This window comes from Rana temporaria, chromosome 12 (genome assembly GCF_905171775.1).
Source record: "Rana temporaria chromosome 12, aRanTem1.1, whole genome shotgun sequence".
NCBI lineage: Eukaryota > Metazoa > Chordata > Amphibia > Anura > Ranidae > Rana > Rana temporaria.
The window spans coordinates 19339363-19356864 of record NC_053500.1 but is presented as its reverse complement, the minus strand read 5'-3'; the positions used below and the strand labels follow the sequence as shown (position 1 = coordinate 19356864).

Sequence of the window (17502 nt, the reverse complement as noted above, 5' to 3'; positions counted from 1 at the left end):
GTGATGCGGGAGGCAGGGGGCCAATCGGAGCGCGCAATACAGAGAGCGCAGTGACGTGGTAGGCCTGGCAGGCTGCAGTGTGTGTGTAAAGCGAGCCGAGAGCCGAGAAGACTTTGAGGTAAAAACGGGGGGCCCTGAGACTGGGAAATACCAGGGGGCCACAGGACTGGGACCTACAAGGGGACCCAGGGAGGGGTGTGGGACCGGGACCCGGGAGTTTTATGTCTGTGTGTCTATTGCTGCTCTATATACAATGTGTGTATATACTGTATGTGTGTGTTCATATATAGGCCCGGTCACGGTGTGTGTATATATATATATATATATATATATATATATTTTTTTTTCTCCAGTATGTATATGTGTGTGTGTGTATGTGTATGTATATATATATATATATATATATATATATATATATATATATATATATATATATATATATATATATATATATATATATATATATATATATATGTGTGTGTATACACACACTTCATGGTCTCCTTGCTATCATCCTATGAGAAAGTTCCTGCGCAAAACACGTCCATATGAGGGCGCAGTAACGTCTTTGCATTCTATAATTGTGCAAAAAACTGCCAGTCGCGCTAATTCCTAATGGCGCCCCAAACACGGGGCAGCGGACGCATGACAAATGTGTGGAGCTCTACACCTGAAAAGATGCGGGCGCTTCCTTGCCACGTGGGGGGGAATAAAAAAATGTGCGTTTTTACGGGACGCTAGGTGTGAGGTCTGGCACAGACGGGGCGCTGAGGACCGTATACTGGTTATTCCTCCATCTCTAGACTCTGGTCATATCAGAACGAGCAGCGGTGGGCATGCAATAGACTTAAATGGGCATGTCGCGCCTGCGCACAAACGCTGACGCTCTCCCTAATGTGACCCGGGGTGGCGACCTCCCCCAATGCAGACGGGATGCGCTCCGGGGTGGCTCATCCATCCCCCGGACACATTGGGATGAGCGGCGGTGCTTGTGATTTGAATAGATGAAAATACTTGTTGCTTTAAAGCTGCGTACACAAGATGGAATTTTCCGTCGGAATTTCGACGCCGCTGACTTCCATCCGTCTTGGATACACACTGTCGGACTAAATTCCGACCGTCCAAAACGCTACGACGAGCCGAGAAAAATGAAGTTCAATGCTTCCCAGCGTGCGCCGACTTGATTCTGAGCATGCCCAGGTTTTTTCTCAGTTCTGCTGGTAGGCACTGAGTAGATGTTCGGAGAACATGTTCCCACAGAATAACCTAGATCAAGTACCGTATTTATCGGGGTATTGCGCGCTCCGGCGTATAGCGCGCACCCCTAATGTGGACCCGCATTCCTGTAAAAAAAAAAACATTTTAGTACTTACAGTTTTAGTGTTTTGCGCGGCGTCCATCGGCGGCCTTGTCAGGTCCGTCTGCGGCTTCGGTGGTGTTCTTCTGCGGCCATCGTGGTGTCCTTCCCGCTCGATCCCGCGCTGAGTTTGAACAACTGCGCCGGCATATACCGAGCGCAGTACACTTCCTAGATTCCAAGCACTCAGGATAAATTCAGATAAACTTCCCAAAGGCAAAATATACAGTGGAACAGTACTTATAGGTAAGCCTTATTTATAGGCTCACCGATAGATACAAGTGGTGTGTAAGGGTTTACAACCACTTTTAAGGCCCCTTTCACACTGAGGCGTATTTCAGGTGTTTTAGCGCTAAAAATATCGCATAAATAACGCCTGAAATAATCCTGCCCTAGCATTCTCAACGTGAAAGCCTGAGTGCTTTCACACTGAGGCGATGTCCTGGCAGGGGGGAAAAAAATTACTCCTGCAAGCAGCATCTTTGGAGCAGTATAGGAGTGGGGTGTTTACCGGTCCTTCCCATCGAAATCAATGGGAAAGCGCGGTAATCCCGCCGGCAATGCGCCTCTGCAGACTGCACATGTGCTGACATAGGTTGCAGTGCTGTTCTGTATGTAGGTGGAGGGGTCAGTGTCGGAATTGATAGGTGTACGGAGTGTCGTGCTGGGTCTCCACCATCCCTGGATTGCCCTGTGCTTCCTTATCACAGCACTCTGTGTTTGTTCTCATAGTTGGGCCTCTGTTCACCCCTCTTTGTTCTTATTTATCCCAGAGACGCCTGTTGCTTCTGACATTCCATTGATGTGTTTTTCTGCACTGCTTGGCATGGCAGATTGCATTTGCACAGTTGGAGACATTAGTCCCATCTCTGTGCAGTCTGGCATGAAATAAGTTGTAAGACAAGCTTTGCTATTGGCTAGAATTGACACCAAGAGCGCTCTCTGCTCCTGTCCCTTTTGCTGGAATACTATCCTTCCTGCTGAGGCCGAACCCTCCGCCATCTTGTGGCTCAACCTATGCCAAAGACCTCCGCATGGCATTCCTAGCTATTGACCTTTGCATCCCTAATGGAAATTTCTTCCACTTTCTGCACTTTACTGATGGAATTCTGGAAATGGCATCACTGTCACATCACGGTACATTCCGGAGTCACATGACATTACACAGTGGACAGTCCGCGGTAGTCACATGTGAACGCATATGCAGCACCTTGGCAGCAATTTCCTCCACTCCAGGTTCATTGGTACTGTGCTCTCTCATGTAAGGTATCGCCACGAATGTAACCTGTAAAAAAAAAAAATGTAAGCGCCATCTATTGGGATTTTTAAGTACAGAAGTTTGGCGCCATTCTACGAGCGTGTGCAATTTTGAAGCGTGACATGTTGGGTATCTATTTACTTGGCATAACATCATCTTCCGCATTATACAAAAAAATTGGGCTAACTTTACTGCTTTGTTTTTTTTATGCATGAAACGTTTCTTTCCAAAAAACACCCGTTTGAAAAATTTCTGCGCAAATACCATGCGAGATAAAAATTTGGAATGTCCGCCATCTTATTCTCAAGGGGAGCTGCTAAAAAAAACATACGGTATTTTTCGCTCCTTAAGATGCACCTGACCAATGAGACGCACCTAGGTTTTAGAGGAGGAAAACATGAAAAAAAAAATATTCTGAACCAAATGGTGTCCTAAAATATTTACCAGTGCCCATGAAGTGCAGCCTGACCAGTGCCCATGAAGTGCAGCCTGACCAGTGCCCATGAAGTGCAGCCTGACCAGTGCCCATGAAGTGCAGCCTGACCAGTGGCAAAGAAGTGCAGCCTGACCAGTGGCAAAGAAGTGCAGCCTGACCAGTGGCAAAGAAGTGCAGCCTGACCAGTGTCCAAGAAGTGCAGCCTGACCAGTGTCCAAGAAGTGCAGCCTGACCAGTGTCCAAGAAGTGCAGCCTGACCAGTGTCCAAGAAGTGCAGCCTGACCAGTGTCCAAGAAGTGCAGCCTGACCAGTGTCCAAGAAGTGCAGCCTGACCAGTGTCCAAGAAGTGCAGCCTGACCAGTGTCCAAGAAGTGCAGCCTGACCAGTGTCCAAGAAGTGCAGCCTGACCAGTGCCCAAGAAGTGCAGCCTGACCAGTGCCCAAGAAGTGCAGCCTGACCAGTGCCCAAGAAGTGCAGCCTGACCAGTGCCCAAGAAGTGCAGCCATGACCAGTTTCCATGAAGCGCAGCCTGACCAGTGCCCATGAAGCGCAGCCTGACCAGTGCCCATGAAGCGCAGCCTGACCAGTGCCCATGAAGCGCAGCCTGACCAGTGCCCATGAAGCGCAGCCTGACCAGTGCCCATGAAGCGCAGCCTGACCAGTGCCCATGAAGCGCAGCCTGACCAGTGCCCATGAAGCGCAGCCTGACCAGTGCCCATGAAGCGCAGCCTGACCAGTGCCCATGAAGCGCAGCCTGACCAGTGCCCATGAAGCGCAGCCTGACCAGTGCCCATGAAGCGCAGCCTGACCAGTGCCCATGAAGCGCAGCCTGACCAGTGCCCATGAAGCGCAGCCTGCTGCGCCTGCCCAGTGCCCAAGAAGCGCAGCCTGACCAGTGCCCAAGAAGCGCAGCCTGACCAGTGCCCATGAAGCGCAGCCTGACCAGTGCCCATGAAGCGCAGCCTGACCAGTGCCCATGAAGCGCAGCCTGACCAGTGCCCATGAAGCGCAGCCTGACCAGTGCCCATGAAGCGCAGCCTGACCAGTGCCCATGAAGCGCAGCCTGACCAGTGCCCATGAAGCGCAGCCTGACCAGTGCCCATGAAGCGCAGCCTGACCAGTGTCCATGAAGCGCAGCCTGACCAGTGCCCAAGAAGCGCAGCCTGACCAGTGCCCAAGAAGCGCAGCTTGACCAGTGCCCAAGAAGTGCAGCCTGACCAGTGCCCAAGAAGTGCAGCCTGGCCGGTGTCAAAGAAGTGCAGCCTGGCCGGTGTCAAAGAAGTGCAGCCTGGCCAGTGCCCAAGAAGTGCAGCTTGACCAGTGCCCATGAAATGCAGCCTGACCAGTGCCATAAACATAGCCTTTCCTGATGTCATTCCATCCCCCTGACAGAAGACAGAGCAGCCCGAGTGGCCGAATGCTCTGTCTTCTGTCTCGGCAACAATATCCGGCCCAGCCGGGAGATGGCCCGATGCTCACAGGGGCTTCAGCTATTTGTCCTCCGCTCTTCTGCCTCTCTTCTGGGGGTGGTGCCTCACATACATTAGCTCCATAAGACACAGAGACTATTTCCCCCATATTTCTGGGGGGGGGGGGGGGGGGAATGTGCGTCTTACGGTGTGGAAAAATAACGGTATATAATGTTTGGGAGTTCTATGTAATTTTCTAGTGTCAGCATTGGCCTGGGTGGCAAGTGGTTAAACATCATATCTTGTGTGGACTGGTGAGCCCTACACTTGAGCTAAACAACCTTCCAACATCACACACCAAATATCCATTTATAATAACCAACCCTTTACAGAGAAGTCCCAGGCATGGAGTATAATCATCCCGTGAGTTACTAATTGTACCCACTATGGTAAAGCCAGATATTTTTCTGAGAATCTATTAGATGGCTGTAATAAAGCGGCTCTAATAAATTGGGTCCGGCTACCTTTGTTTTTCATGTGACGGGCAGCAGGGAGTCTGCAGTAGGAGTTTTCATTAATTCCTCTCCTGCCGCACAAATCACCTTAAAAAGGGAGAAAGGAGTTTTAGTGTATTACTGCAATGACTTAATGAGATAATTAGGCCCCGGGGAGCCATGCTGGCTTTCATGTTTGTGTTTCAAGGCTGCATCATTCATTTTGACTGGAGTGACTCTTTCCTTTGTGTATTCTAGAGGTTTTAATTTTTTTGACCCTTAAAGTGATTATAACAAACATGTTATACTTTCCTGCTCTTTTGCAGTGGATTGCACAGAGAAGCCCATATCCTCCTCTTCTCGGGGCCTTTGCCGGCGCTTCTGGTCCCTCCCTCCCGCCAAGTGCCCCCACAGCAAGCAGCCAAGCTGAGCTGCTCCATTTAGACACAGAGCTGCAGCTCGAGCCCCGCCCCCTCTCTCTCGTCATTGGCTTGCTGACTTTGACATCAGCGGGAGCCAATGGCACCTGCTGCTGTGTCTCAGCCAATCAGGAGGGAGATTCCCAGACAGCTGAGGCTCCCGCTTAACATCGCTGGATCGAGAGGGGGCTGCTGCACACAGAATTATTTTTATTTTTTTTATCTTAATGCATTAAGATAAAAATCTTCTGCCTTTAGAACCACCTTAAAGCGGGGGTTCACCCTAAAAAAAAAAATGTATTTATCTACCATCCCATCCAGCATACTAGCGTCAGCTACAGTAGGCCTTTTTTTTATTTTTTATTTTTGCGCTGTACTTACCGTTTAATCGTCCAGTTTAGTTTCAGACTCCGGCGGGGAAATAGGCGTTCCCATGAAGAGGGGAACATGATTGACGTCCGGCTATGGCGCGTCACGCGTTCCGAAAATAGCCGAAATAGGACTCGGATATATACGGCGCCTGCGCAGTCAGCTCCTAGTCTGTGCGCAGGCGCCGTATAGCGCCGTGAAGAGCCAAGTCCTACTCCGGCTATATTCGGAACGCGTGACGCGCCATAGCTGGACGTCAATCATGTTCCCCTCTTCATAGGAACGCCTACGCCCCGCGGGAGTCTGAAACGAAACTGAAGGATTAAACGGTAAGTACAGCGCAAAAAAAAAAAAAAAGGCATACTGTAGCTGACGCTAGTATGCTGGATGGGATGGTACATAGTTGTTTTTTAGGGTGAACCTCCACTTTAAAGTCTTTGTAAACCATAACAATGAACTTGTCTTATATTATTAAAATTGTATTGTTACATTTGTTTGATAAGTGCAAAAAACACCCGTTCACCCTACAGTAAGCGAACGATCTGAGCGCTCTGCCCGGGCACTGAAATTCCAAGCTGTGTTAACAGCTCTGCCAAGTTCACCTCCTATGAACTACAGGACAGCCTCTCCTGTGTTATGGAGATGAGAAGAGGTGTTCTGTAGTCCAAATCAGAGAGAGCAGAGTAGGGTGTTTTTCCCATAGATTCAATACAATGAGTGTGTGATGTCACTCTAGGACAGGAACTGTGTTATGGCTGCATAAAGAGGGAGAAAGGCCTAAGAAATAAAACGAATTTAGCCAGAACATCTGAAGGCTGGTAAACTGTGATTATAAGAAACTTTTGCTGTTGGGTTTAGATGAATGTTAATTGTTTTTTTTATCTTTTCAGAATGTCGTCATCAGGAGCCTTGTTTCCGAGTCTGGTGCCCGGGTCCCGCGGGTCCTCCAGCAAGTATCTGGTGGAATTCCGGGCTGGGAAGATGTCCTTGAAGGGAAGCACCGTGACTCCTGACAAAAGGAAGGGACTTGTATACATCCAGCAGACTGATGACTCCCTCATCCACTTCTGCTGGAAGGATAGAACATCTGGGAATGTAGACGATGTAAGTTGCTGTGATCTTCTCTAGTCAATAGTCTCTTCCCTACAATGAAAGGTTACTTGAACCAGGTGCAGCCACTTTTATCCACAAGCAATTAAGCGGCTTGGTCCGGTGGCTTACTGTAGCAGAAAGCGGAGGCTTTTTAAAAAGTCACGCTGTGCCTGGCGGGTGTGCGTTTTTACCCAGGATGCATTGTACTTTCTGCCGCCAATATCTTCTTTCTCTTACCCTTAACAAGCTGCGATATTGACCCTTGTGTTCTCTTTCAGGATCTGATTATATTTCCAGACGACTGCGAGTTCAAGAGAGTGGCGCAGTGTACTACTGGGCGCGTGTACGTGCTTAAATTCAAGGCCGGCTCCAAGAGACTGTTTTTTTGGATGCAGGTCAGTCGCTAGTAATGTTCTGTCATTAAAGTTTAACTGATTCCCAATCCTATTCTGACACCTCTTCTACAAAATCATCATTTATTTATTTTTTTGCTAGAAAGATACTTAGAACCTCAAAACATTATATATGTTTTTTTAAGCAGAGGCCCTAGAGCAGGGGTCGGCAACCTTTTTCCACTTATGTATGTGAATGCATGGAGGGCCACATTCACCTGCTAATGAAGATAACATTACACAGCCCCCCCACCTCTGGGCCCCATTACTTTTTTTTTTTCTCCTTTATGATCACTATTATTGATGTCAGAAGGAATTTAAACATAACAGTAATTGGTAGTTGTGACAGTAATAGGCATTGACAGGTACTTTTTATGGATGGATCTAGGGTCTATAATACCTAAAATCTCTCCTTTGCACTTAAAAAAAAATGATGTTGTGACACTGCTTCCGGGGTTACTAGATCTGAGACCCGATCAAAGCAGGTCGGACGTGCTGGAAGTATAAAGCATGTACACTGGGGCACATAACTTAATTGAACACAGGATTCTGGGAAGAAAACAAAATGACATTACAACCACTTTCATATACTTTATTGTCCACGCTGCCATCATCCTAAGTCCAATGACATTGGTAGATGTGGTGGGTGTTGATGTACACCAGCTTGTAGTTTGCCCTGCAAATACTCCATTGAGATACATAAGCAAGATTGGCAGAATGTATGCTCCGCCTTTAGTTTAGCAATTTAGTGATTCACAGATGGTCAGTAAGGATGAGCTCCGGCGTGTTCGCATAGAACACGTGCAGAGCCCGCCAGGAAGTCGGCACCCGCACTGCGCTAATCACAGCCAGGCAGACATTGTCCGATGCTTGGCTGCAGAGATCGGGAAATGTCTGCCTGGCTGTGATTAGCGCAGCGCGGGTGCCGACTTCCTGGCGGGCTCTGCACGTGTTCTATGAGAACACGCCAGAGCTCATCCTTAATGGTCAGTACTTTTAAACATTTGTAGTCTGTCTTTGCTGTATTCCACAGTGTTTCTCCCTGACATGTTTCAGCCACTGGGATCTAAAAGGGGAGGGATGCGCTCATAGGAAGAGTAGGGAGGACCAGAGCATACAGGTTACCCTATTGATGTATATAGTATACCCGAGTGCTGGAGCTCTTCTTGATGTGGATGAAGAATATTGTATATTTAATGTTTTCTAGGAACCCAAGACTGATAAGGATGAAGAGTACTGCCGCAAGGTGAACGAGTATCTCAATAACCCGCCTATGCCTGGGGCACTGGGTGGAAGTGGCAGCGGAGGCCATGAGCTTTCAGCCCTGGGAGGTAAATATCCCATTCGATTTTATTTATCCACAACTATAGCCTGTTGTAGATTTCATCAATTATTAATTGGGGAGAAGATCACTTCCTCAGATTTTTATAGATGGCTTTATGTCCCTATGGAAGAATTCTCCTCACTTCTTCTTTCCTGGTTACACACCAATAAAACACACAAAGTCCTCCCCAGTGGAGACACAGCAATCATCTTTTCTTTGTGTTTTCTTTTTGTTCCACTTCAATAAAGCAAAGATCGGTATTTGTGTAATGATAAATGTATATAATAAATATGTAATAGTGGGGACCGGCTGGTCATCTTTTTGTTGGTCTGACTGTTTTTTAAGCCAATGCAAATGTTGTAGCACACCATTTAGTAATACATGCGTTGTACAATGGGTGTAGATAACTATACTATAAATCAGAACATCCGTGTGACATCATGGGGGTTATTTATTAAAGGCAAATCCACGTTGCACTACAAGTACAAAGTGCACTTGAAACTGCACTGAAAATGCACTTGGAGGTGCAGTCGCTGTAGATCTGAGGAGGACATGCAAGGAAAATAAACAGCATTTTAGCTTGCACATGATTGGATAATAAAATCAGCAGAGCTTCCCCTCATTTCAGATCTACCCCTCAGATTTACAGCAACTGCACTTCCAAGTGCACTTTTAAATGTACTTTACACTTGTAGTGCAAAGTGGATTTGCCTTTCTTAAATAACCCCCAATATTCTTAGAGAAAACCAATGGTGGAGCAAGAAGGCAGAGTTTATCTTGTACCAGTACAGCTGACTTGCCAGAGTACTACGACCCCCCCCCCCCATGGCTGTCAATCAAAGTTAGCCAAACGGCAGGTCCATGTCAGAATGGACACCTGGTGCTGCAGCTCGGCTCAGGTGCCCCTCTAGTTAGCTGTTCGGCACTTAACAGGAGGCCAGGAGCAGTAAAGAGGGACCCAAGAAAAAGAGGATCAGGGCTACTCTGTGCAAAACCACTGACTGCATATGTTTGTTATATTTGTTTGATTGTAAAGTCTTGTTTAAAAATACTTTAAGCTCTGGGGAAAATGAGAGAAACTGAACTTGCAAAGTGAACAGTCTATTTGCCTTTAGTAAATCCACGCCATTACACCCGTGTATAGCGACATTATATAGTCTCTTTTAATCTTTACATTGCCCTGTGCCTGAGAAATGTTGCAGAGCTGATATTACTGTTTTTTTTCGTGTTTGTCTTACTCGCTGTCTTGTCTCATAGGAGAAGGAGGCCTGCAAAGCCTGCTGGGAAATATGAGCCATAACCAACTGATGCAGCTTATTGGACCCACTGGTCTGGGGGGGCTTGGTAAGTATACGGCTGTTTTCGCACAATCTCTGACCTCCTGTTCCCAATTATTGCGACTGCAGAAAGTGCCAACACTGTGTCACAAGTGATAATGCATGTCCGCTGTTTGGACATGATAATTTGCTGTCAGGGATAATTACTACTTATCTGCAGGGATTCAGATGAGTTTTGTTTTGGTACATTTAACAGAATAAAAAAACACTAAAGAAAAAAACGTACCCTACTACATCCAAACCAGATATACAGCGATCAGCCAGAACATTATCACCACCCACCTAATATTGAGTCGATGATGTAAAAGAAAGATCAGAGTACCTTCTTCTATTGCTCTATTGCTCTGTGGTCTAGTTCTGATGCCCACATGCCCATTGTAGACACTTTTGGCTTAGGACATGGGTCAGCATAAGCACCCTGACCGGTCTGCGGTTACGTAGCCCCATACACAACCAGCTGCGATGCTCTGTGTGTTCTGACACCTTTCTATAGGAACCAGCATTCACTTTTTCAGCAATTTGAGCTCTGGTAGCTCTTCTATTGGGTTTGGACTACACTGGCCAACCTTCCCTCTCCACATGCATCAATGAGCCTTGGCCACCCATGACCCTGAAGTCAGTTCACCATATTTTCTTTCTTGGACCACTTTTGGTCGTAATTTGGAGAAAACCAAATACACAGTCTTCTCTGCTCGAAAACGATAGTCTGGAACATCACATTAAGACCCCTTTCACACTGGGGCGGTGCCGGCGTTAGCGGTAGTTTTAGCAGTGCTTTTCGGATGCTATCGGGGCGCTTTTAACCCCCGCTAGCGGCCGCCAAAAGGGTTAAAATCACTTTGCCGGTGCTTCGGCAGCACTGCCCATTTATTTCAATGGGCAAGGACGGTTTAGGAGCGGTGTATACATCGCTTCTGCACCGCCCCAAAGATGGAAAAAAAAAACATATCATTTAAACGTGCCCTGTCCCGCCGATCTTGCGTGGGTTACGCCCACATATGAAAACTGTGTTTAAACCTCACATATGAGGTATCGCCGCAAATGTTAGAGCGAGAGGAATAATTCTAGCCTTGGACCTCCTCTGCAAACTCAAAACGTGCAACATGTAGAATTTTTTTTAAACCTCGCATGTGGAGATTTTTAAGGGTAAAATGTTGTCGCCATTCCACAAGCAGGGGCAACTTTGAAGCGTGACATGTTGGGTATCAATTAACTCGGCATAATATCTTTCGCAATATAAAAAAAATATAAAGAAATTGGGCTAACTTTACTGTTTGTTCTTGTTTTTTTAAATAAAAAAGTGTATTTAAAAAAAAAAAAGTGCGCTTGTAAAACCGATGCACAAATACAGTGTGACAAAAAGTATTGTAACGACCTTCATTTTATTCTCTAGGGCAGGGATCCTCAAACTACGGCCCTCCAGCTGTTGCGGAACTACACATCATATGAGGCATTGCAACACACTGACATTCACAGACATGACTAGGCATGATGGGAATTGTAGTTCCTGAACAACTGGAGGGCCGTAGTTTGAAGATCCTTGCTCTAGGGTGTTAGAAAAAAAATTTATATAATGTTTTGGGGGCCCAAGTAATTTTCTAACAAAAAAAATGTAATTCGGAGGTAATCCGCAGCGCACTGCTGTTCACATTACATGCGATGTCTGTGCGGTGCGATATCGGCCATACAGATAATATGGCTGATATCGCACCGCATTCAGTCCAAAGACGCACAGGACCCTTTTTCTGTTCAGACCAGAATCGGATCGCATGGGTTTTCACACATATGCGATCCGATTCATGTCCGAACTGTCAGTTCGCACTGCGATACACCAGCTGAAATGGGGGTGTCGTTAAGTTATAATGACACTCCCCAGCAGTCCGCATATGGCAGTGTGAACTGCTGTGTGATGCGGGAACCCACAGTGGATTTGCGGTGTTCTCGCATCGCACAAGCGTGAACCGGGCCTTGGTGTCGTTTTTATGACGTTGGTACCTTGGAATGTTCCACTGCAATCATTGAGTTCACTTTATGTAGAAATGGGAATTGCCATGTTATAGCAGAGCTAGTACAACTCCACAGGCAGCAGAGCTGTTCACATTGGAGATGGAAGGGGATTGTTGGCAAGTTAGACCAGCTGTGTGTGGAATTTATGATTTCAGGTTAGGTCTTGTCACAGTTCATTTTATGTATTTCTATGTTGCTGGGAAGTGTCAGTTGTGTATAATTATACATTGCTGTCTCTCACAGGTGGGTTAGGAGCTCTGACGGGTCCAGGACTGGCCAGTTTGTTGGGCAGTGGAGGTCCTACAACAAGCAGCTCTTCTTCCAGGTAAGATGGATGTTTTATTTACATTGGCGGGACCACCTTATTAATAATCTCATAGGCATGTGTATGATTGCAGAGTTCAGTGTACCTCACAGTCCTGGTCATTATCTTCAGCAGCAGATACAGGCCAGATAGTCTGGACCTATGAGCTGGGTACAGCCAAGTCCCTTTTTACCCTGCAGAAGCATTTACTTTACTTTAGGACTTGGGTGCTCAACTTGTGGCCCTCCAGCTTTTGCAGAACTAAAAGTTCCATGAGCCAATGCAAAGCTGACAGTTAAAAGCATGACTCCCAAAGGCATAGGCATGATGGGACTTGTAGTTCTGCAATAGCTGTAGGGCCACAGGTTGAGCACCCATGCTTTAAGACAGGGGTCTCCAAATGTTTTAAACAAAGGGCCAATTAACTGTCCTTAAGACTTATGGGGGCCAGATTGGTGCCAGTGGGGGTACAAAATGTCCCGGGTCCAACATCAGTGAGAATAAACATGGCCTCGGGGTTGATGGTTAGTAGGAGAAGTAGTAGTACCCCATCATTTGTATTACTCGGCGGAATAGTACCCCATCATTGGCATCAGTGGAGGAAATAGTGCCCCATTGTCGGTGTCAATGGGAGGAATAGTGCCCCATTGTCGGTGTCAATGGGAGGAATAGTGCCCCATTGTTGGTGTCAATGGGAAGAATAATGCCCCAAGGGCCAGATAAAGGCCCAAGGGCCGCAGTTTGGAGACCCCTGCTTTAGGACAACTAAAGTCTCTTGTGTAAACTTTCCAGTGATTTTTAGAGCATCCCCATGAGTCACCGACACAATAGACATTACAGTCAAATGTCATACAGTTTGAATAAAGGGTTCCGTCGGTGTTTGTGGAACTGTCACAATGTTCTGCCCATGATCTTCATCTACTTTAATATTTAGCAACATATATACATTTTGGTATTGCACATTGAGTTATTGAGGAGCTCCGGACATCTTTTCTTTGATAATATTACAGATACAATATCCCAATTTAGCGATAGCTTTACCCTCAATGGAACCTCTGCAAATTTTATACGAGATTTCATTTTACGTCTTTATCTTGTAGTTCTCGCAGCCAGTCGGCAGCTGTGACTCCGTCATCCACTACGTCTTCCACAAGAACCACCACCACCACTACACCAGCTGCTCCAGCTGTTGCTGCAGTGCCCGTGGTGGCTACACCCACCCCTGCTGCGGTGACCTCAGGCAATGGTGCCAGCACTGCTACAAGCCCTACACAGCCCATCCAGCTAAGTGACCTGCAGAACATCCTAGCGACCATGAATGTGCCTGCCACAGCGGAAGGTGGTCAGCAAGGTAAGTGCTCCTGTGATGAGGGCTGTTTTAATTTATTTATTTTTTCCCCCAATGTACCAAATGTTCCAAAATTGATTTAATATAAATGGTTAACCACCTTTTTTTGTAAACGACAATTGGTAGCTGCCAGCTTTGTGCATCAGGTAGATTGGAGATCAGGTAGACTATTGGGAGAAACCATTTCATGGCCCTCAATGAGCAAAGATTTTTTTATTTTTTTACTTTTAAGCTAATAAAGATGTATTGTATAATAAATCAGCAGATTGGTTGGCTAATGCCGTCCTTGTATATAGTGATGGATGTCCTTGTGAACTTATAGTTTACTTTCACCACTAGTAATAATTTAGTAGATTTTCAGACTGACCCCAGAGAGTGTGCACTTCTGATCTGTGTTGGGGTTAGGAGACTGTAAGCTCTTTGGGTTTCAAGGACTTAATGTGAACAATTTTATATACTTCATCAAGTCCTGTGCAATACCAATGTAATGTAACTGTAAAGCCGATGACAACTTGTATTCTATGTCCTCCTTCTTTCTGTACACAGTGGACCTGGCCAGTGTTCTCACTCCAGAAATAATGGCTCCTATCCTGGCTAACCCAGAAGTTCAGGAGAGATTAATGCCTTACCTCCCATCTGGAGAGTCCCTGCCGCAAACTGCAGACGAGATCCAGAACACACTTACCTCTCCTCAGTTTCAGCAGGTGAGTCATCGGTTCTGTAATTATCAGACTGACTCTTTTGATTTAATTTGACATTTTTGGCTGACGAAAGCAGTGTGCGAAACTTGTTGGCCATCTGCATATCACAATATCTGGTTTCTGTATCTCTCGCGGTCTATATTCAATTTGATATTCTATTTTTATGTCCTTTAATACATTTTGTTACTCTTTCAACTACATGTGTCAAGTGTGCTCACCTTCTAAGAGTATTGGTATCTCTCATTAAAATCCCTTATTTTGGGAGAGTTGTCTCTCTCGTGCTCTTTTTTTATTTTCATTGCTTGTTGGGACTGTGAGATGCCATTATCTGTTTCTGGAAACAATCCGACCTTTCCTTTTTATAGACATTTTTGGCTGTAGTGCTCAAACCAGATTACAAAGGATAGCGCAACTCTATGCCCTACTGCCGTCTGTAAAAACAGAGCCACTTGGATCAATTTTACCAGAAAAAACATTGCCTAAAGAATGATACCGGGTCATGGATCAGCAAGTATCCATGTCCAAGGACGAGGGGAGTGTGTGTGTCGGGAAGTGGTGGAAATAGGAAAAAAAGCTTCCATAATTGGAAGTACTCCACTCTGGTCTGCACTGTTGTCAAGCCTTGAGTACCATCAAGGGGCAAACTTTGTAGGCGGTGACCATTCCCCTTCATAGACGGCCTGTCGTTCCTTTTGCCACCAGAACATTACTCTCTACTCTGACAATTAAGTGCCCCCTCTGTGTCCTCATCTCCTGCACACTGTGCACCACTCTGGCAGTTCAATTTATTCCACAAACTCCCCCATTCCGGTACAGGCACACTTTAGGATTTTAGTGTATAAACAAATTGTGTGAAAACTAGATGGATGTCTCCATAATGTCTCTGTTCTATAATGACATTGTTCTCTTCCAGGCTCTGAGCATGTTCAGCGCTGCTCTTGCTTCCTGCCAGTTGGGTCCGTTGATGAGCCAGTTTGGTCTGCCTGCAGAGGCAGTGGATGCCGCCAATAAAGGAGGTAAGAGTAGCTGGATCACTATGGATTTCTGTACTCCTCTTACCACGTTGTGGAATGTTTTCCTGTTTTCATACCTTTCACTGCTCACGTTCTCTAGTCTGCAAACACAGATTTCAGCTGCACTTTCGCCATCCTAAACTACTACTGAAGAATTTCTTGGCATTTTTTATTGCAGGTGGGAGCCTTGCATGTCATAATCACATGTCATTCGGGTTAAGTGATGCTGGGCGTCATTTAACCTGGACATTCTGTGGGGGGAGAAGAGGTACTGCTGAGTGTCAGTACCGCTCTCTGCATCAGTGTATGAGTGTAAGGCGCCATGTTGACAGGGTAAGGCTTATCGTGCCCTGCACTGAGGTTGCTTCCGGTCCTTGAGGGGGGATTTACTAAAACTGGTGTACTCAGAATATTGTACAGCTCTGCATGGTAGCCAATCAGCTTTCAATTTCTACTTGTTCAATTAGGCTTTGACAACAAATCCTGGAAGCTGATTGGTTTCCATGCAGAGCTGCACCAGATTTGACACCATGCAGTTTTAGTAAATCTCCCCCTATGTGTCATTCAACTCAGAAGACTGACAACATCAACAGTAATGCATATGTGTGGCAGCATGGAAGGTGAGCCTTAAAGGGGTTGTAAACCCTTTACAACCACTTTATGCTACAGGTAAGCCTATGTTTAGGCTTACCTGTAGCTACCCAGGATATCCCCTGTCCCATGCATGTGCCGATGTCCAGCAATTTTGCAGGAGCGTTTCAGCTGCCCGGGAATCTTCTCCTCATTGGCTGAGACAGCAGTGCCGTACCATTGACTCTTGCTGGAAAACCGTCAGTCAGCCAATGAGGAGAGAGAAGGGGCAGAGCCGGGCCGAAGCTCTGTGTCTGAATGTACACAGGGAGCTGTGGCTCAGCTTGGTTGCCTCCATAGCAAGCTGTATGCTGTGGGGACACACAACAGGAGAGAGGGACCTGAGAAGAGGAGGATTGGGGCTGCTCTGTGCAAATCCACTGCACAGAGCAGGTAAGTATAACAACATGTTTGTAGCGTCCTTTGTTATTTTTAACAAAAATTAATAAAAAAAATCACTCTAATGCGTTCATGGAGGCTGAGGTGTCCATGCTGGGAAGCATGCTCAATGTGCACTTCTGATCGAATGCTAGCAGGATGGACCCCTGATCATGTGACAGCCAATCACAGGGATCACCTAGTTGGGAAGCTTGCTCCACCTCCTGGCATTAGGACCCAGTTAAAGGATTGCTGTGAGGGGCCAGGAATGAGTTAATGATCCAGAAATGGTTCAAGTCAGTAAATTGACACACAATATTGGGACCCAGAGCCCCATGTAACATTTGTAAGAAGTGGTGACCTTCCACTTCCACTCAGTACAGATTTCCTAATATTTCTCAATGACTTTCCACCATTCATAAAACAATGAGACTCTGCACATGTGTGAGCTCTGGAGCTCTGTTTAGATCAGTGATGGGGAACCTTGGCACCCCAGATGTTTTGGAACTACATTTCCCATGATGCTCCACTACACTGCAGAGTGCACGAGCATCATGGGAAATGTAGTTCCAAAACATCTGGAGTGCCAAGGTTCCCCATCACTGGTTTAGATGAATGGAAAGTAATGCCCCCGGGATGTGTGATGTCAGAAGGCTGAGAGCACTATGAGGTTTATTTTACTGGAGAGTGCAAAATCTGTAATCTGTCTCACTTCCGCATAGTAACCAATCAGCTTCCAGGTTTTATTTCCAAAGCTTAATTGATCAAGCTGAGGTTAGAAGCTGATTGGTTGCCATGCAGAAGTGAGTGTGATTTTTGTCTTCTCTGAGAATGAGGCAGGAAGCAGGTCCAGCAGAATGAAAGAAAAGAGTAAATATAAAATGGAGGAGGAGGAGAATTGTAATGGTGAAAAGCTGACGTTGTTTTTTCCTCCTATACAGATATTGAAGCGTTTGCCAAGGCAATGCAGAGCACCTCCTCCCAGAAAGAGAGAGACTCCAAAGAGAAGAAAGAGGAAGAGGAGGACATGAGTTTAGACTGAAGTCTGGTCTTCTTCTCTCTTTGCTGCAGAATAGAATAATGTGCTTAGGCCTGAGGGCTTTATACCCCACATGTATGTCCTTTCCATGTTTAATAAAGCGCTCTATCTGCTGAACACGGCTCAGGACAATCATTTCTCCACTCTGTATAACAAATAACCACACATGACACCATATAGAAAGTGTGTTCTTTA

General features: G+C 46.1%; 1 protein-coding gene across 2 annotated transcripts; it reads left to right on the top strand.

Moving 5' to 3' along the window:
* Positions 1 to 7: 7 nt before the first annotated feature.
* ADRM1 (ADRM1 26S proteasome ubiquitin receptor) lies at positions 8 to 17424 on the top strand. 2 transcript variants are annotated; one of them, XM_040331268.1, is made up of 10 exons: positions 8 to 118; positions 6633 to 6846; positions 7113 to 7229; positions 8434 to 8557; positions 9808 to 9894; positions 12138 to 12219; positions 13299 to 13549; positions 14093 to 14250; positions 15161 to 15263; positions 17210 to 17424. In XM_040331268.1, the coding sequence occupies exons 2-10, from the start codon at positions 6634 to 6636 to the stop codon at positions 17308 to 17310; spliced, it is 1236 nt and encodes a 411-aa protein (XP_040187202.1). In that variant the 5' UTR covers positions 8 to 118; position 6633; the 3' UTR covers positions 17311 to 17424. The 2 variants fall into 2 exon arrangements, with proteins under 2 accessions (XP_040187202.1, XP_040187201.1); XM_040331267.1 differs by lacking the exon at positions 17210 to 17424 and adding an exon at positions 15439 to 15653.
* Positions 17425 to 17502: the final 78 nt, after the last annotated feature.

What these genes read in the sequence shown, in the direction of transcription:
- ADRM1 (XM_040331267.1), top strand. Translation starts at nt 6,634, where the DNA reads ATGTCGTCATCAGGAGCCTTGTTTCCGAGTCTGGTGCCCGGGTCCCGC. An exon ending in AGCGGAAGGTGGTCAGCAAG is followed by an intron (nt 13,550 to 14,092) that starts GTAAGTGCTCCT and finishes TTCTGTACACAG; the next exon opens with TGGACCTGGCCAGTGTTCTC. An exon ending in GGATGCCGCCAATAAAGGAG is followed by an intron (nt 15,264 to 15,438) that starts GTAAGAGTAGCT and finishes TTTTTATTGCAG; the next exon opens with GTGGGAGCCTTGCATGTCAT.